Genomic DNA, 20,836 nt, shown 5'->3' with positions numbered 1-20,836 from the left:
AATTGTATGGGGAGGGGTAGCAGAAACTGCAGATGAGCTAATTTGTATGTAAAAGAAAGCCATTAATACACCAAAAACAAAGAAAAAAACCCGCTCAAGATGAGATTTTAGAAAATCAAGTTTTCTACTTGATTGCAATCATAAGGCTACTCGTATAAATTTGGGGCTTATACCTTTGGGGTGGGAGTTGGGAATTTTCCTTTAGGATATGCAAACTGTCACTCTGAACAACTGGATATTGATTATTCAGCCAAAGTGTCTCTGCAGAGAGTCCAGCATGTACTACACGTCCAGAGGGGACAGTGTAAGGGTTAACACAGATCCTGTTTTGTTTTATTTTTAAACCTGTCATTCAGTTTCCATACTGGAACAACTTTTATAACTTTTAATTTTCCGATAATAAAATCATAGCCTCATGCAGAAACATGGAAACTTAGAATTGTGAAGCGAAAGCAAAAAATTTACCTTAATGTTACTGCCCAAATACAGTCATTGTAGATGACTTGATTCAATATGGCTGATGGCATCTTATAGTTAATATGAGTAATGATACACCAGAGATAGCACAGTGTTTTCTCTTAGACACCGTGCTTCCAAGAAAAGATGTTCTAAATGATCTATTCATTCCCTGTCATGAGTGCTCTTCATTTGCCAACCAGCCTTGCTTCATTTTATTCTCATTTAAGGTATTGGTTGATAATTCTCGGTAGTGCTCAGGATCCTTGCATTTCAGTGGAAGATTACTTAAGATGTCAAATTTCATAATTTAAAAAAAAGAGACTAAAATGAAACAATTATACTCAACACCCACTTTTCTCTCACAGTACATTATGTTGATTGGCCACTGTATCTATTAAATAAAACAAAACAAAACAAGACAACAGCTGAAGTAGGGATCAAGTCAAATCCTTTGATGAATGGTAAATGATGGTCTTTGGCCCAACTTATACAAATTATCCAAGCTATCTCTGGAATAACATTACCTACCTGTGGAGCAAGTTTAATTCCTTGGGGTTTTAAAGTGACAGGATTCATTGGGGTGAGCTCCATCCCAGGCAAAAGATCATAGAGTTTGTCTTCTCTCTTGTCTCCTTTGACCTGGTATCCTCGACCCAGGCCTGTGTAAGCCAAATAGCCACGGCCGCCCAGTCCTCTCACTCCCGCAGCCCCTACAGGTACATTCATGTAAATTTCTAGGAATGTAAGAAGGCATTAAACCGAATCAAACCACCAGATAATCACCCTGAATCTTACTGTAATGGAAAAGTTAGCCCAAGTCACATTGATTATTTCCCTGAAGATGGATAGAAAACTCCAGGATTCTAATGTAATGAAACTCAACATAGAATAGGGTTCACCACAGGTGTCTTTTTTTTTTTTTTTTCTTTTTAACTGTCTGTGGAAGAAAGCAATACTATCAGAGCTATGGGTAAGTACACATGCAACTTTAAAACTTTGGTACAGAGAAATTTTGCAATTTCTCTCTTCAGTTAACCTTTCGTTGATGTTTTTCTGTAGACTAATAAATGTTGGGAAGGTATTTATGAAAACAACCCAGCATAATATGACCACATGTATTAAAATAAGTCTTGCCTTTTTGTCTTTGATCAGTAAATTAGAAATGAATTCTAGTTTCTCTAATATCCCATTCGTGATGGCCTGCTGGAAAACCAACATTTAGAAAATGTGTTTTAAAACTCACCATTTTCTCTCTTATATTCTATCAATGTGAGGCTTAAATTTCCATTGAGTTTCATTAATAGATTCCGTTTGATTTTTTGTTTTGCCACATTGCTACTTTGATTTTCTATTGGTGGCATAAAGAGATAAAAAATTAAATTGATTACCCTTCATCCATGAATATCATTCATTGATTTCTTTCTTGTTATAAGACAGGTATTTTTTCCCTTGGAGTGAAGTTTGTTTTTTTCCTACATTACAACTGGTTGATAACTTATACTTAATGTAGGGATTATTTAATGATGTGATTTTAGATTATAAATGTACAATGTTTTAATGACATAATTATCAAACCTATAGACAGATCATCATGAAGGAAATACTGAAGATTTCTTTTACATTAAAATTTTGGGTAGAGTATTATGAGTATGGAAATTTTAAGGCTGTTGAAGACTAGAGTTCCTAGGATGTGGTCAATTCAGTTCTCCTGAAAAATAGTAAAACACAGTAAGATAATTGTTTTCACGGTAATCTGGACATGCCCCTTTTCTTCTAGTCAAACCCAAGAATAGAATTAAGTACACAGTTTGCTGTTGAGTTGCTCAGACTGGTGTCATATTTGGCAGACAGATCTGAGATTCCGTAGGCATTGGTTCCTAGCAGAACCACTCCGAAGGATCCCATTAGGTAGAGACAAAACAGTTTCTTGAAAATAAAACATGCTTTCCTTATCTTTTACATTTTTTGAAATAACTGAGCTCAGAAAACTGCTTGAACATTTGGAATTCTCCCAGGATTCAGCAGGAAGATTTGTTGTTTGGCAGTAAGATTGAGGTCGCATTTTTTTTTTTTTTTTCCTATTTGGACTTTACTATTTGTTTCCTGATATCCTGGAGAAAAAAGTTGATTTCCTTAGTAATGTGGCTTTTTAGAAGGCATAGAACATATTTCTTGGGAGAGGTCAGATGAGAGCATCTCATATATCTGTTAAATATATTTATGATGAATTGTGATTTATATATGGATGCGATGGCAATGACTCACTATCCAATACTCATGTGTCTTGATATTTGAGGTAACTGGTTTCCACTGAACCATACTGCTCTCAGTTGGAAGTTTTGTAATGAGTCACATGACTTCAATATGGTAGTACAGTGATAAGGAAGAAACTAATAATTGTGGACCCGAGTTTTAGTTTGTACACATTTTACGGGCCCATGCAAAGACCAAATGTGTACATCAGACTCATTTATACCATGTTCTGACCAAGTTTTTTCAATAACCAGTTGTAATGTGAAAAAAGATTCATATGGAAGGAAAACTATTGATATAATATTTGATTTTCAATAAACAATTTTCCAATTCTTGTCTCCCAGTGGACCCGTCCAATTTGTCTAGGGCTATTGCAATACAAAGCATTTGAAATCGCAGAGTTTTTTTCTAAGACAAGAGCTGATTAATGTTACCTCTAACAGAAGGGGCTCTGATAATGGCCCTGTTGCCAAAATGTCCTTTGGTGGCTGGGAAATGAAGGCTGGGAATTGCTGTGTAGGCTTGGGGGGCATAGAAGACAGGAGCTCCAAGGTAGGCTGTGGTGGGATCATAAACATGACCCAAGGAGTAGGTGTACTCTCCTTGAAGCACGGTGCCCCTTCCACCTGTTCCTCGGGTGTACCTAACATAACTATCCTTGTCCACTGGTTTGGCTAGGGTCACTTCGATGGGGGAACCATCCAGCACCTGTTTTAGACAGCAAGGAAAAAGCAATGTGAAAAGATATGAAGACAACCAAGTGTGGCTGAGTCCTAGTAACATGTCTCCTTCTAAGTGTTAGTCTAGTTGCTGCTGTGTTTACTGACTGTTTCACTTATAGGTGTGAATGAAAAATATCACCTCTCATATCAGTAAACAAAGGATGTTGCAGCCATTGAGCCATCACATTACATACTCCCCCAACTGTGATCCTGAGGAAACTCAGGATGTGAAAACACAGGATACTGGCCCCAGAGCACTGAGATGCATATCAAAGGAATGATTTCAATGAGCACAGACTCTTGCATCTTCCTATACATAGAAAGTGCTAAATTCCTTAACTTGAGATATCTGGCTTTCTTTAACTAACAGTAATCTTTTGGTGTTCCAACTACCTGTCTTTGTTGCAAAATCTCCTACATATCCTGGCTCTTCTCTTTCCTCTTCAGAGCAATCCCTTAGAGCTATCTGAGAGGCTGTCTCCTGGGCTTGAAGTCCTCAGAATATCCACAGAAGAAGACGTAATTCTCAACTATTAGATTGTGCAAGTTTTTCCCATTGACATATGTATCTTATCTTTTCATAGGTTCTTGTTTTGTGTGCCAGCTGAGTTTTCTCTAAGTGGTTTGTTGGTAAATTGCATATAATCTATCAACAGGTTTGACAGTGAAAAATTGACCACTGTCCATTGACATATTATTTACAAATTTATTAAGTGAATATGGTTACTGAGACAGAGAATTATGTAATATTTATATGTGATATATATTTTTTAATTACCTATTTATATAATTATTCTAAGAAATTTTAGGTTAATTATGGATGGAATATAAGCTCCAGTACCTAGCACAGTGTAATGAAGATAAAAGGAAACCAATAAAAGATCTTACCAGTTGTTAACACCTTGGCATGGGCAGCATATCAGGCCTTTCCAGCTGCCAGCCAGGTACGTGTCTTACTTCTTGGTGCAGCTACGCAATAGGTGAATTTTTACTGGAAGAAAAGTGAGGCTTAAAAGTGGGGCCCTACTTAAGAAAGAGGAATCATTGAGGATACTGCATTGTTCTCTGTAGGTGCTTCCTCGTGAAGCAACCTTTTGATCTGCTAAACATCTGGGAACTAACAAACAGGGATGGCAGGGCAGTACTGATGTTTCTCAAGTCAGGCACTACTTAAAACTTGTCCTCAAGAATTGTTGAAGTGGTTTTTTTCTGACACAAGTTTCTGACATTTTGTAACCAGATCCAGATATTGAAGATAATGGCTGTGTGTAGATCTACAAGTGTGACTTGCTTTTATGTGCTGCTTGCATACACAAAAGATAAAGATAGCTCTCAACAAATACTTGATAGATTGGTGAATTTCTTATCAAAGGGACAAGGTGTTTTGAGGAAACAGTTGGTGGCTTCTTTCAAATAAGAATGTCGTTTGTTATAAAGAAAAGAAATGATGTAAAGTGTTCCTGCAAAAACTCCCTTTCACAGCAGCTCATGATTTCATGAGTGATTCAGTGGTTCCTGCATCACTGAAGTCTGCTGGACAAAATTTGTGCTTCATCCTGATCATTTTGGTCAGCCTCTTGTTCCTAGTTACATGTATCTACCTTACTTTTTAGTAGCAGGAGTCCGTATCAAATATGTTAGATGGACCACACTGAGAGATAGAATTCAGCTCATATTCAACTCTATTATATTTATGTTGATGTAATTAGAAGAAACAGATTTGGAGTATTAAAGAAATGTGGTGACCTTGGATGTAATTCTTTGTCTTCGGTCCTGTCTTGAAGAAGATGATACCCAGATAGGTCTCTGCTTATAGGAACTTCCATATCAAGAGATGTTTTTAATATTTTAACTGCAAAGTCAAATATCTTACTGTAATAGATTTTGTTCTGCATTACTCTGCCCTCTAACCATGTTTTAAACCCAGTACTGTATTTCACTTATTTGGTTTAGACGTTTCAAGATCTAGGACAATATCTTATTAACCTGTATAGCCACAAGCCCAGCAAAATTCCTTTCACGTCGTAGACATTCACAAGTATTTACAGAATAAGTGAATAATCACGTGCAAACTTCAATTCATCCCCTTTCTTTCCAAATAGGTTTCTCTTCTTGACTTCCCTATCAGCCTTCTTCTGGTCTCTTATATTGAAAACCTATAATGGCTCATCTTGATTTCTCACTGCTATATACAATCAATTGCTTGATCCTTTGAATTCACCCCTCCATAGTCTTGTATAGAGCTCTCTCCTACATTCCATTCCCACCCTTATTCAAGCCCTTATTTCTTCCCATTTGAGCGACTATAATAGTTTTTTAACTAGTTCCAATTACATCTCTCACTCTACTTTATGAAACTTCAATTCTTAAGAGGTTAATTTCCCTAAATTGTTAACATGATCATTACTCCACTGCACAGAAAAACTTCAAAGCCTCACCTTGTCTAATAAATTAAATATAAATATCCATATGTATATTTAAAAACCTTCATAGTTCCTAGGCAAACTTACTTTTGATTTTCCCATACCACATTATAGTTAAATATTATTATAATATTTAGTATATATATTTATAATTACACTGAATATGTATTTAACTACATAATACATGTATACATTGCTATAAAAATATCTAGCTCTAAATATATTAGCTACAAAAATTGGAAACAATTTGAATACTTTTCCATTGTGATTATTCCAATGTAATTATTTAGCATTTAATTTATGATGATCCCTTCTCAGTAAGCATCATATATACCTCAAGAATGTTTTCAAATTGAGAAACTAATCTACAAACTGTTTTCAAAGTAATAATTGTTTTGATAATAAATATAATCATCAATGAAGAAGAAATAATGTTTTGCTTCATAGATATGCATTTAAATATACATTAATTTTTGCTCTGCAGTTTTCTTTTTGTGTTTTGGAGTCAGTACTTCCCCCCTCACCCCCACCACCACCCACCAGGGTTCAAACACTTCTGTAGGCTCATAAGCCCAGGCCCCACTGTGTCTGAAGGGCCTGTGCTGGGAGACCATTTATTTGCCCTCCAGATCCACTTCCCACTGGTCTCCAGCCTCCCAGCTCCAGGAGGGTGTTCTGCATGGCATCCTCTTCAGGGTCTTGGGCTTTCTGGATTATGATTGGATTTGGCCAGTGGAGAGGCCTGGCAGGAGGTTGGAGGGAGAGAAAACAGTGAGTTCAAGCCATTTCTTCTCTTGGCTCTCTCTCTGAGAGGTCGCCTTGGCCTGGATGTGTCCACTGGCCAAAGTTCATTACTTTTCTCAGAGACCTGCTCTTTAGAATCCTGTCTCCTTTAGATTTCCTGTTCCTTCTGTAGCCCCTTGTCCCCTTGGGTTCAGGAGTGGGTGAGCCCCAGTTTCCTGCACTCTTTTAATTCCCCTACCCCACACTCACATGTTTGTAATTAGTCCCTTTGCCAACTGTCTCCTATTAGGACTGACTGATGCAAGTCCGGCAGGTGAAACAGCCCTATGTGCATTAGGTTCGTAGCAAAGCAATCTACTTTTACTGTCCTCCAATCATATCTCGCTCTTTCCAAATTCTGTGCCTCTGAGACTACCTTTCCTTTTCCATGTTTTTTCTTTTGGAATTCTGCCCAACTTTCAAGGCTTCTCTTAAATATTATCTTCTCATATCCATGAAGATTTTCTGATTCTTTATGACCCACTCCTCTTTTCTTTGAACATTCTCACCACTTCTTTTTTTTTTTTTTCCTAAACAAAACTTATCTGGCTGGACTTTGCAAAAGTTCTGCATACTTGTCTTAATCTTCCAGCTGACTTTTAGCCCTTTGATAAACATCTTTGGTTTGATCCTTTTTGTATCCCAAACATTATTTAGCATGATAAGTGGTCTACAAAAGCCTTTTAATGTTTATTGGAGTAATAAGTAAATATTATATTGGTTTCTATATACAAATTAGAAGTAAGGATATAGTATTTGAGTTTTCCCCAGACCTTACTCTTGGCAAGGTGAAGAGATTCCAAGGCTTCCAGAGTTTGGAAGATCAAACTCTGAGGGAAAAATGATAACCTTGACATCTTTTTAGATTATCAGCCTCCAAAATCCTGCACTACAAAGGTGATAGTTTCTTTGAAATAGAGAAAACTGGAATTGGGAAAAACACCTTGGGATAATCCACTCCAACTCTCTCCTTCTAAAGAAATTGAGGGCCAATGACATGCCCAAATCAGCCAAAATTAGAGAAAGAATTGGACATATGAACCACATCTCCATTGCATTTTCCATCACTTCTCTTTTGTTCATCTTAGCTGGATTGAGGCAGCCATGTCAGAGATGGAGGAAGGCTGAGTGAGAAGGACTTGCAGGACTGTTCCCTTGAATAAAACTTCCACACCAAACTTTGATGTAACCTGTACATATTTTTTCTTGGTCCTACATTACCTTCCCATTTAAAGCTTTCATAGCCTCCACTGCATCTTCTCTGTTAGTGAAGTGCACGAAAGCATAGTCTCGGATTTTCTTTACCCTCTCCACAGCACCTGGAAGCAGATTGAAAGTAGTCCCATTAGCAAACCTGAGATAGCATTGAACATGATATATTTAAGCATTTAGCTTCCAAGAATATTTTATCCTTTTTTTTTTTTTATTTTTGGAGACTCTATTTAAGTAAGGAGGTCATTGAAAATATTTCCTGTGTCCAGGTTTAAAATTCTGCACATTCAACAGAAGATTTTTTTCTAATTTTTAAATAATACTTATATTCTGCCTTATTGTAATTAGTTGTGGATTTGTGTTTCCACTTCCTAGATTATAAGATCTTTGAGGGTAGGAACGGTATCTTGTATATTATATAATATAAAAGATAGTAACTTATACATGGTAAAATATTGTTGAGTTGAACTCAATTATTGGTCATATTATAAATATATATTTAGGTAATTACCTTTTTAAATTTTATGGCTTTTTCCCCAGAAAAATACCTTGTCTCTTTTGATTTATATAATAAAAAGTGTTAGAGTTAGGAGAGACTTTAGTAATAATTTAATTTTTAATTCATTTTACCTTAATTTATTTATTTTTAACTTAATGATTTGGAATGTAAGGTTCTGATAAGGTATGCGAGATTTCTGAGTTCACATAGCTAGGAACTAGAACTCAGATCTCCCATCTGCTTATCTCATACTCTCTTGATCAAAACAAACAAACAAAAAATAGTTTGTGAAAGAACATCTGAAAACCAAGATAGTTCCTTATGATGCTGTTCATAATATCTAAAAGTTGGAAACAATGTAGATATCTACTAATTCTACCTTGAGATATCTCTTTTACAGGAAGCATTCACACATATACAAAAAGATCATGCATAAGGGTATTAATTACACCAGTCAGTTGAAACAGCAAAAATAAAACAATGTCCAATTTCATGAGTGATTAAATTTGGTATATTCTTATTAAATAGCACTAAGGAGTCTTTAAAGAGAACAAATAGGTCTATATATACATGGAAAGATTCAGAGCCTGTTGTCAAATTTAAAAATTTACAAAATAATAAGTATAATATCACAGCATTTATGTTTTTAAAAATCCCAACCGACATACATGTGCACATAAATATGAATACACACACACACAGAAAGAGAACTGGAAGGATAAATATCAGACCATTAGTAGGGGTTACTTCAGGAATGGGGAGAAATTTGGGGAGAAGAAAGGGGACTTTGATATTTTAATTTATATTCTCCAGTATTCTACAAATATTAACAAGGCTTGTTTATATTATTCGTGTAATAAAAAAATAACAAATCAAACTATCCTATTTTTATGTAGAGGGATTGCTGAATATGTTGATGGTAATGTGTAAAAATAAAGTTCTACTGAGATGGTTGAGCTTTATATTTTACATTTTATTATGAAATGTTGCTTACTCAATTTTAAAAATAGAACTTTTGCCTAGAGTGAAGGTAAGATGGAAACTTGTTTAACATTAACCTGTTAGTTTAGCATGTAAATTACCACCTTTTAGTTATAGTCTCTTGGGTGTATCTTGAGAGAACAGGTTTTCTACTATCTTTAGTTTCCAGAGACAACCTAGGATGGGACCCCATGCCAGGGAGGATCAGAAGAGAGGAGAGAAGTCCTCCTTTTCCCCTCTCCCTGTCAAAGTTCAGTTATCTACCCTCTTAGGTTCAAGGTCACAAAGGCAATTAGGCTTCTACTCTATCATGTGGTTCAATGACTATAAACTGTCTTCCTTTGCAATAATGGTAGAGTTCTAATGGAAGGATAATTTAAAAATATTGCAGTACTTCTCTTCTCTCACCCCTCAGCATTCCACCCATGACTTCTTATGATAGTGGTTGTACAGAGCAAAATGGTCTGGCTTAGCTGATAATAAATAAAGGTATTTGAGACCATGAACCATAGGACATGTGATTAACTGAACTTCTAACCTGGTCCCTTTATTCCTTCAGTGTCAAGTGGGGTAATTATTGTGACTTAACCTTATGACTTATCTTGGAAATTAAGTAAAAAGTGGGCCAATGAGGACCTTTACCTTTCCAGTGTTTGCGCCATTCATTCTCCAGTGCCATCCTCCACCCAGGCTCCACTGTTAGCTCCCAGAGGCATTTTGGTATTGTCTTTACCCTAGTTCCTACCTAGTGTTTTGTACACAGGGGCTGAAACTGAGTAGGGCCCTCTGGGGCCCCCAGGCACTGAAACCGAGTGGGACCTGGGCACAGAGGATGAGCAAATATTATCAGTCAGTTCACACTCCAACTCCTATCATTCACATTAGTTAGGTGGCACTTCAGATGATAATGGATTTTGATGTTCTCAAATTCTGTTTGTAGATATTGAAATCAGCTTGCATTTTTGAACAGTAATGTCCAGCCACACATGCTTTTGGAAATCTTTTTTTTTCTTTAACTTTATTTTATTTATTTATTTATTTATTTTTGGCTGTGTGGGTTTTTGTTGCTGTGAGCAGGTTTTCTCTAGTTGCGGCGAGCAGGGGCTACTCTTCGTTGGGGTGCATGGACTTCTCACTGCAGTGGGCTTTCTTGTTGCGGAGCATGGACTCTAGGCACACGGGCTTCAGTAGTTATGGCATGTGGGCTCAGTAGTTGTGGCACACAGGCTCAGTAGTTGTGGTGCATGGGCTTAGTTGCTCTGCGGCATGTGGGATATTCCCAGACCAGGGATAGAACCCGTGTCCCCTGCATTGGCAGGCGGATTCTTAACCACTGCACCACCAGGGAAGTCCTAGAAATCTTAAGATGTAAAAATTTAACCTCATAAAGAAGACAAATTAGAAAGTGAGAGTTTTTATCATAAAAGCTGGTATTCTCTACAGTAGTATCCAACATATGGCTTATTTTAATATGTTCCTTCTTTGTGCATAGGAGTTTGATTATTGATTGATCCTCATTTGGCAGAGAGTGAGGCAATAAAATACCAGTGGTCATCTGTAAGACTCATAATGCAGAGAACTGGGAAACAGTTACTCTGTTCATTACCAACTTGTCAGAGACACATCAATTACCTGAAGACAAACACATCTGCAATCCCAAGGGGAGACTTTCAGAGGGTCGTGGTGCCCAAAGTGTGGTCCCCAGACCTGCAGTATCAGCTTCACCTAGAACTTAATGGAAATGCAAGTGCTTGGGCCCCACCCGAGACATACTGAATGTGAAACTCAAGGGGTGGGGCCAGCAATCTGTTTTAACAAGCCCTCCAGGTGATTCTGAAGGTAAACCCCTTTAGGAAAATCAGATTTTATAGAATGACTATAATTGGAATTTCAGCAGATACCCTTAGGCTACACTGGGGAAGAACATACATTTTCAGGACCCAGTTTTTGTTCTGATTGTCATTTATTTGTCTGAGTACCGATATAATATTTTCAGGTTAATCAGGGTTAAAATAATTCATTGATAAATATTTGCAAGGAATATTCAGGATCCTCCGAGGGATCCAAACCTTCAATAGAATTTTTAAAGAGTTATTTTTCTGTTTCTCAAATTTTTCTAAGTAAGTATAAACACATCCTTTCCACTGGAAAGGAAACTGGTTAGCTCTGACTTTTTTTTTCCCCAATACAGCAGATGTCTGCTAGTAGTCCACCCTTTGCAATTCATTTTCTTCTGCAGAGTGCCAAGAAGCAGCCACACATCGTTATAGAGCCCTGAGAGTTGTCCCACCAGCCTCAGAGAGAGAGAGAGAGAGAGAGAGAGGGAGGAAGAGACACCTGGCATTTATTATTTTCATTATACTTAAAAGGGCCTGGACACTTGTCTATCTTCAACACACAGACTGGGAAAGCTGATAGCCAGTGTCTATGAAATGAAGCAGCCTTTTAGTAGTTTCTCATTCCAGCCTTTCCCCCCTAAAAAGAGTAATTTTTTAACATCTTTATTGTAGTATAATTGCTTTACAATGTTGTGTTAGTTTCTGCTGTATAACAAAGTGAATCAGCTATACATATACATATATCTCCATATCCCTTCCCTCTTGTGCCTCCCTCCCACCCCTCTAGGTGGTCACAAAGCACCAAGCTGATCTTCCTGTGCTATGCAGATGCTTCCCACTAGCTATCTATTTTACATTTGGTAGTGTATATATGTCCATGCCACTTTCTCACTTTGTCCCAGCTTACCCTTTCCCCATTCCCGGTGTCCTCAAGTTCATTCTCTACATCTGTGTCTTTATTCCTGTCCTGTCCCAAGGTTCATCAGATCCATTTTTTTTAGATTCCTTATATATGTGTTAGCATACAGTATTTGTTTTTCTCTTTCTGACTTGCTTCAAGGAGTAATGTTTTAATTACATAAAAATAAGAAGTATTATTCACTATGGGAAGGAAGAAAATCAACTTAAAGTCATGGTGGAGCAATGCTTATACATTCACAGATAGTTGTTATGCTCATAACTGCATCAACTTTCAGATCTCCAATTATACATCACTTCTCCTAAACATGAGTCTTCTCTACACCTCGGGAGTTAGGCTGCCATTGCTGTTATTCTTCTGGAGCATCTTAAACTCCTTCCACACACACACATCATACCTGTTAGCTCCTCCCACTGTGCCTGGCACCCATGAGCCACTGAAGCAATGACAGGTGAATGAATGAGTGAGTGAATGGAATAAGCACAGAGCACAGGGTCCTAGAGTTGTTAAGAACATGCTGTTAACCAGACCTGGATTCAAGTCCGGAATCTGCCACTTGCTGGTTGTATGCTGGTTGTATGACCCTGGGCAAGCTACTTATCTGCTCTGGGTCCTGGTTTTCTTATCTTTAAAATAATGGAAGTAGTAAGGTACCCTACATCATAGGGTTGTTGAGCCACACCGTTATACTAAAGTAGCAGGGAAGGCAGAGTTCCTGAAGGCTGGAAAAAGGCAAATCTCTGATGAATCTTTAAAAAGGGAGAAATGATAACCTTACTAATTACCTTTAGAATTAATTATCAGTTTATTCTATTATAACTGACAGAGCAACCAGAGTTGGAAACAGGCAACATGACTATGTGAAGTGAATATCCTCAGGCAGTTTTAAGATGATGGCATCATGGCCCATGCTTATCAACAATCTAGACAGTTACTGCCTGAGAAATTCTCATTTATGGAAAGATGTCACAACAGTGATACACTTAGACTAATATGCTCCAAAGCATGCTAATACCACAAGACAATCTGCCAAAAAATGGGATCCATGGCCCCCAAATTGGGAAGTGAGTTATCCTACAATGCTTCTTTTGGAGACTTTCAAAGCAAATTCGAAGGTGAAGGACTCTGATAAGTCCCACAAGCAAACAAACCTTTAATTTTGCTGAATCTGGTGTTAACAAACTTATTTGACCATGAACCCCTTTTATCATTAACATTTTATAAAATTAATGTTATGCAGAACTGGCTTTGGGAAATGCTTGTCTGGACATTGTTTCTTAAAATGTTTTACTTGTCTCAGTGTTGCAGTTTCTACATGAGAAAAAAAGAGATAGGGAGTCGATCTCATGGCTTAAAATTGATAATGAAAAGTATTGACAAAATGAACAGTAATTATTCTTCTCCACCTTCCTTTTTGCTTTCTCTTCACCCAAATTAGTTTCCTAGAACAAATTGTCACCTCCTTACTTATGTACCTAAAGTCACAATCATATTCCATTAGACCAGTGGTTCTCAACTGGGGGCAATTTGCCTTCCCAGGCACAAAAATGTCTAGAGACATTTTTGGTTACAAAAATTAAAAAATTATAAAAATGTCCAGAGACATTTTTTGTTATTACACCATGGGCTGCACAGGACAGATCCCCACAGCCAAGAATTATCTGGCCAAAAATGTCAAGAATACTGAGGTTGAGAAACCTGCATTAGATCTATAGTTATAGCCATGCATTTATTAACACAGTTAATATTTATTGAGCATCTACTAAGTCCCAGGCACACAGACAGGAGCTGAGGAGACAATAGAAACAAAAAGAACTCATGGAATTTATAGTTTAATGAAGGAAATATGTATTCATTAAGTAATCACACAGAAACATGTATAATTATAATATCGATAAATGTTATAGGACCTTAGGTCCCTATTTTCTAATCCAAAGGTAGGAATATAGTTTTAATAGTCTATGCAATTATGAGAATAAGTGAAAGCTATCTTATTTAAAGATACAGGAAGTTATCACAAGCATAAGTGTTTTTAAAGTATGTTTTGAAAAAGTAATGTTGTCTGGTATGTCCTACCTGGTTTAATATTGTTGAATTCTTTCTCAATCATCTCTTCAGAGGTAGACAGCATTAGGTTTCTTACATATAGAATTTTCACGGAAGACATTGTGTCTTCATCAACTTCTACTTCTGGTTCTGCCCAGTCTACTGCAATAGGATGTCCCCATAACTGAATTCTTCCTGTTGAGAAGGATCACAAGTATGATTAATTATATAGAAATTAGGACATCATCTCAGTTCATACTAACGGACTTTTAAATTGAACCTTGAAGTCTTGATTGAGCAAGAAGACTAATATTAAAAGAGGTGATTATTGTTTTTAAGAGACATTTCAAATAAGACCTGGCTAGAAGGGAGTTCTGTATGACAAGTGACTTATTATAATGATAGGGTATAAATGGAACTAGAACGTGGTTTGAAATGGAACAGAAATGAGGCAGCAGTGGTCACGTTTGGGTCCTAGTTCTCACAGGGTGAAGGTAGTCATTGGAGATGGCAAAAACGGAAGAAAGAAAAAGAACGGATTTAGGGCTCAGACATAGAGTCTGGCTTCCTGAAGCATTAGAAAGGTCATTAGGAAGTATATCTGCTGCAGTTGGAATCTGTGTGACTAGATGCCACCACTGAGCTGTCCAAAAATGGTGCATGTGAAGGGTGGGTAGGGCTCAGGTACCCCTAGCTTGTTTTTGGTCACTTACACTCGGTCAGAGCTCTGATCAACTATATTCCCTCCTAATTCTCGCTTTATCAGAACATAGACAACTCAGAAATCTGGAGAAAAAGTTATTATTATTTCCCAAATTAAGACAAAGAGCAATGAAGAGTCTATGAAGGGAAATTGAACTCATCTTGAAAGGGTAGCTGTTATCCATGACTACATATATATTTGTATTCCTATATAACTGCAATTTATTGAGTGTCTTGCACTCTACTGCATGTTTCCCATATTCTCTCAGTTCCTTCTCACAGTAACTTTGTGGGGAGGGGAATGACTTTCCCAATTTTACAGAAGAGGAAATGAGCTTTTGAGAGGCTACCTTACCCAGATCTATTTCACTTCTCCACTGCTTCCTTTTGTTTTTTGTTACTCAACCCCTGTACCCCTACACAGTACAGATCCATGTTGAAGTGATGAGAGGAGGGTGAGGGTCAACTCAATTTTTAAATTTGATTGGAAATGTTTAATTATTACACAAGAGGCAAGTATTTTTAATCAAAATGCATCTTTTTATTCCTTAAAAAACAGTCAGTGAAAGCATCTGTGGCATTGACATTCTAAAACTCAAAGGATAGATGCATCCTAATGAGTTAGTGAATCCCAGTGAGTTAGCAGAAGGCTGGCTCCTGCTATCCCAGTTGGCTGGCTACCTTGTTCTGCCTTGCAGCCCAGAGGATAGTTTTCTCCATCACTCTCTTTCCCCTCTCCCTTCCACTCCCCTTCTACATTTCCTTTCCTTTTTCTTCCATTCCCTTCCTTTCTATGCTTTACATAAACTTTGCTAAGGGTCTTATCCCCAACACCCTAAGGCTCCTAGGTGACTCTGGTTTCTGTAGCTCAGTGGTTCTCAATCTTGGTCCCATAATAGAAGAGCTTACAAAAATATGGGTTCCACTGGGTGTGCTGGACTCAGGTCCTTTCTACCTACAAGAATAGACTTAAATTTTCAGAATTTTGTGAGTCAATTGATGTCACCTTGGTGGCTTGAAATGAACCACAATGGGAGTGTTAATAGTATGGAAATCCAAAAATATTACAAATCAGTGCTTTTGATTTTCCCCTGGGAATCGGCTCATCACTGACCTCTGGACCCTCTTTTCCAATTCTGATTTAAGTGGTCTAGGCCTTAGGATTTTAAAAAGCACCTCAGTTAATTCAGCCAAAATTGAGAACACTGTTCTAGCCCATTGGCTTTTGCCTTCCCAGACGGGGACCACGGTAAGTCATTCACAGGCCTGAAGATGTGGAAAAGGTTAAAGTGGATAGAAGTGAGAGGAGGTGCAGGGAGCAGTGATTTCCATAAACATCCCTGTGAAAGTCAGTGTTGGAAAGTGATTTGTGAACTTGAGCTTTGAAGTCAGACAAGTTCAAATATCAGATTAATGATCCTGGCTAGGAAAAAAACCTTTCTAAGCATCAGTTTCCTCATCTGCAAAATGGGGATAATAAAAGTACCTGCTTCTCAGGGTTGTTGTGAAGACAAAAGAAGGTGATGCATTAACGCATATATGAGGAATCTAGGAAAATGTTACAGATGAACCTATATGCAAAGCAGAAATAGAGACATAGACGTAGAGCACAAATGTATGGACACAAAAGGGGGAAAGGGTGGGTGGGATGAACTGGGAGATTGGGATTGACATATATACACTACTATGTGTAAAATAGATAACTAATGAGAACCTACTGTACAGCACAGGGAACTCTACTCAGTGCTCTGTGGTGATTTAAATGGGAAGGAAATCCAAAAAGGAGGGGATATATGTATACATATAGCTAATTCACTTTGCTGTACAGCAGAAACTAACACAACATTGTAAAGCAGCTATACAGCAATAAAAAATTTTAAAAACCCACCTATTTAAAACTTAAAAAAAACAGAAGGGACTTAATTTATCGCTTTTAAATGATAATTCAATAACATACATTCCTCTTGAGTATTGTTTATCTATTTTTTGGGATGTATAGTTTCCTCAGAATATGCATTGTCCAATGTGAGTAGTGTCACTCACTCAAATTAGGTATGATTTTTTTTAGAACCTTGTCATTTAGAAGAAAGAAAAGTACATTGTAGACACAATAAATGTTTCTATACTGAGTGGTTCCCCAGGTGTTCCTATTTATTTCCCATGCAGGTGAGTGACTAGTGTCATTATTTGATAGATTTAGCAGTGGATCACAAAATTTGGCTACACAACAGAATTATCTGGAAAACTTAAAATATCAGTGCTCCAACACCGCCCCCCAGAGAAGCAGATTCAATTGATTAGAGGTTGATTTGGACACTGGTATTGTTTAAAAACCTCTTCAGATGATTCAAATTTGTAGCCCAGCATGGACCACCCTTGATTTAGATGATCAGATCTCAAACTTGTGGTCTCAGGGGCAGTTGCATCCTGGGAACTTGTTATAAATGCAAATGATCAGACCCCATACCACACCTACTGAATCAGGAACTCTGGGCTTGGGGGCCCCAGCAATCTATGCCTTAACGAGCCCTCCAGGTGATTCTGATGGAGGCTAAAATTGCAAACCGCTGTTGGAAATTTTTTTCAGAGCATCCTTAGAATGCTTTGATAATGCCTGAACTGGATGCATCAACTTTGTTCTACTACACCTCAGTAAAGATGCAATGTCAAGAGGGAGCTTCCACTGTTTGAGGAGGTAGGTGGTGGGAGGCAATATACCACTTTAGACCACAATTTTCTCTCTGTCTTCAAGCCTGGATCAATGAAGAAGGAAAAGCTTCTTGTGGTCCTTGCTTATCACGTTTCTTAAAGCTCTCCTTGTCCTTTCAAACTGGGGTCTCCAGAGGATTGCCCATTACTGAAATCATGTGTTGTTGCTTAATCTATGGTGAGGTCATAAGTAGATGTCCAAATGGGTAATAGATTTTAGTCTCAGGCTTCAGTAGAAAGGAAGCAGTTTGCTTTGGCTGGCTTATTCACTGCCTCTTATTCTGCTGATGAGGCAGTCTGACTAAACTCCAGCGGACTGAAACTCAACCAGCTGAGGCCAACTTAAAGGGAAACAAGCAAGGGGGGGGGCTGCCTCACATTATGATGAGGATGAGAAAATGCCTGGGGAGAGTGAGGCAGCCTATATATTGCTGCGTCCTGGCCAGAGAATCCATAGGGAGAACTCAGGATCTTGGGTGGAAGCATAGCACAGTGCTTGAGAATTCTTGCCGCCTAGCTGCTCAGCCTTGCCCGGCCTAGTCAGTTCAACTCAGGTAAAGACAGAAGCTCTTTCTGTGGGTCAATGTACTGTTTTCTTTGAAGAAGGGAAGCTGATGGGAAGTTTTAATTCCCTAGGAACACTGATTGTCTGGCTTCTGAAAACTCTTTCTCCCATTTTGGACCCTCTTTCACTGCCATCCTCCCCCATCCCCCAAATGATTATACATATCTGTTTTTACAGGTAATGAAGGAGGAAAATGATTAATGTGGGTTGGAATAGTGGAAGCTGGTTTCTCAGTGAAGTGGTGGCTAAGCTGGGGCTTTGAATGCCATGAGTCAGTAGAGACGGGGAGGGGCAGGTCATTCTAGGAGGGGATAGAGCCTCCGAAATAAAGGATACAAAAAACGAGCATGGTGTTGTCTAGGACACTGAGTTTGTCCTGATAGAAGGGAGGGTGTTTATTGTGAAAAAGAAGGTCCAATTATGTTTGAAAAGAACTGGGGCCCCTAGTGAAAGGCCTTGAATGATGAGCTCAGAGGTTTATGCTTTATCTCATATGCAGCAGCAAATTGGTGAATATTTTTGAACTAATGAGTGAGTGACATCATTCAGCCTTCCTACTATTTGGAAGAACTTGTAGAAATGATGATATGTTATTTTAGGAACACTACTCTGGTGGTAATGTTTAGGATAGAGTAGGCGGGGGAGGTGGGGGGCTGGGGGCATCAAAGAGAAAGCAGAGCTGGGAGAATACTTAGGAGACCTTGAAAAAAAATAATCCAAGGTTGGGAATATATGTGTTTAGCCTACAGAGATGGCTTGAGAACAAGAAGGATACGAGGCACTTTTCGAAAGCAGAATTGTTGATGTTGAAGAGGACAGCAAAATATTAAGTTCAGGTCATGAGAGGCTAGGTAAGCAGCGCGAGGGAGTTTTAGTGATTCTATGCACCTGTGAGTCAGGCGACTTGACCACTGGGTAGTGAAGAAGTAGTGAATGGAAGCTTCCCCATTAAAAATATCCACCTCAGATCAAAACATTTTTGCTGGGCTTCCCTGGTGGCGCAGTGGTTGAGAGTCCGCCTGCCGATGTAGGGGACGCGGGTTCATGCCCCGGTCCGAGAGGATCCCACGTGCCATGGAGCGGCTGGGCCCGTGAGCCATGGCCCCTGAGCCTGCGCATCCGGAGCCTGTGCTCCGCAGCGGGAGAGGCCACAGCAGTGAGAGGCCCGCGTACCGCAAAAGAAAAAAAAAAAATTTTTACTGTTAAAATTTTAAATATTGATTTCATCTTCCCTAGTCTTTGCAAAATTTCTCTTTGCTGTGTTTTATAACAATATTATTACGCATGTATAAAATATATTAATAATATATTGAATATAAAAAATGTCCACCTCTCAATAGATTCATCAATTTTGAGGGATATCTCATATTTTTTCACTTTAAGCTGCCTTCATGAAAATATTATTAAAACATATTCCCCAAGCTCAGAAGCCATCTTTCAATTTTGAAAATTTCTGGAAGGCTAATCCTATTGGTTTTATTTTAAAAAATAAAAATAAATGTAGGTGTTTTTGTTGCTGTTTTGCTTTGTTTTAGATTCTGGTGACTTCCACAGTGCTTAAGAGAATCCTTGATTCCAATGTGTTCAATATGCCATTCTTGACACACTTATCATTTTAATATTAATTCATTTTAATACCTTTGTGTAAGTTTGGCAAATATTTTATAACAAGCACAGGACTTTCAACAATTTTTCCTAAGTTGATCTTAGTGGGGCAGTGTCTTGGTGGAGTCTTCTAAACCCAGGAATTTATGGCTGTTGACCAAATAGGACCTACCTCGTGGTTGTAGCATCTAACTAAGGTGTCTTTCTATGGAAAGCTATTATTTCTATTCCCTAAAATTAGACAGAAATTATTAGACACTAGGGAGTCATAATAAAAGTATATCATTTTAATTGTCATTGGGATAATGTATCACTTGCATATTTATTATTTCTACATTATAATGGATAACATATACCCTATTTCTAATAAGCCTGATAACAAAAACTATATACAAAGATAACTGTTGACTGATAAATTTACTTTTAAGGAGATTCTTCAGTTTAAAGATTCAGTGTAGGGTTGCTATAACTTCAAGTTCTGGATTTCTCCTGTGCAATAAACATTGGATTTAATGCATAAAGTGAATAGTTTTCAGAACCCAATCTGTGAAAACTTCAGGGAACTGAATCAACTGTGAGATAAATAAGAAAGACCAAGAGTTTAAAAAATGTAACATAACCAGAGATAAAGAGCAAAAAAAACCGAACAACAGGCTTTTGTTTCCTTTGCTAAGGAGTACAGCAGCCTGAGGCAATGGAAAAGTCTCCTCTTTGAGGAGGGGTCCTAACCTGGCAGAAGCTTCCTCCGGGCCATGGCAGCTGCCCGATGATTCTCATACTCCACAAAGGCAAAGCCCCGGTTTTTGGTTTTATCTGCAGCACTTGGGTAGACAATGACATCCACAACTCCTTCGGTGACCTTTTTCATCTCTGATAATATTTCTTCTCTTTTTTTCGTTTTTGGGATTCCCCCAACAAATAATCGACAGTTGTCCACGCTGGCACAAACCCCTAACAGACGCCCATTTCTGTGAAAACAGCAGGCATTTTGATTGGTGAGAGTCCTTGCTTGATTAAGGTTTAAGATGGAAAATGAAAATATATACTGAAATTAAAATTGAAAATATCAGGCTCGGGACCTGATATGGCCTGTGGATATGGAACGTTTGGTCGTCTTAGT

At 38.0% G+C, this 20,836-nt stretch overlaps 1 protein-coding gene across 2 annotated transcripts in view; it reads right to left on the bottom strand.

Moving 5' to 3' along the window:
* The window catches only part of A1CF (APOBEC1 complementation factor), a 78,775-nt gene that overhangs the window by 8,427 nt on the left and 49,512 nt on the right, over positions 1-20,836 (bottom strand). Inside the window, exons 5-9 of one of the 2 annotated variants that reach the window (XM_082639207.1) lie at positions 20,446-20,684; positions 14,166-14,330; positions 7,862-7,959; positions 3,147-3,420; positions 988-1,193 (exon numbers count right to left, since the gene is read on the bottom strand). In XM_082639207.1, coding sequence (XP_082495333.1) covers positions 988-1,193; positions 3,147-3,420; positions 7,862-7,959; positions 14,166-14,330; positions 20,446-20,684 — 982 coding nt within the window. The remainder of the gene's footprint in view (positions 1-987; positions 1,194-3,146; positions 3,421-7,861; positions 7,960-14,165; positions 14,331-20,445; positions 20,685-20,836) is intronic. The other variant, XM_082639208.1, reaches the window with a different exon arrangement.

This window comes from Mesoplodon mirus (genome assembly GCF_964341445.2).
Source record: "Mesoplodon mirus genome assembly, chromosome: 2".
Taxonomy (NCBI): Eukaryota; Metazoa; Chordata; class Mammalia; order Artiodactyla; family Ziphiidae; genus Mesoplodon; species Mesoplodon mirus.
Note: the sequence above shows the minus strand (reverse complement) of the source record. Positions and strands in the feature narration are given on the sequence as shown.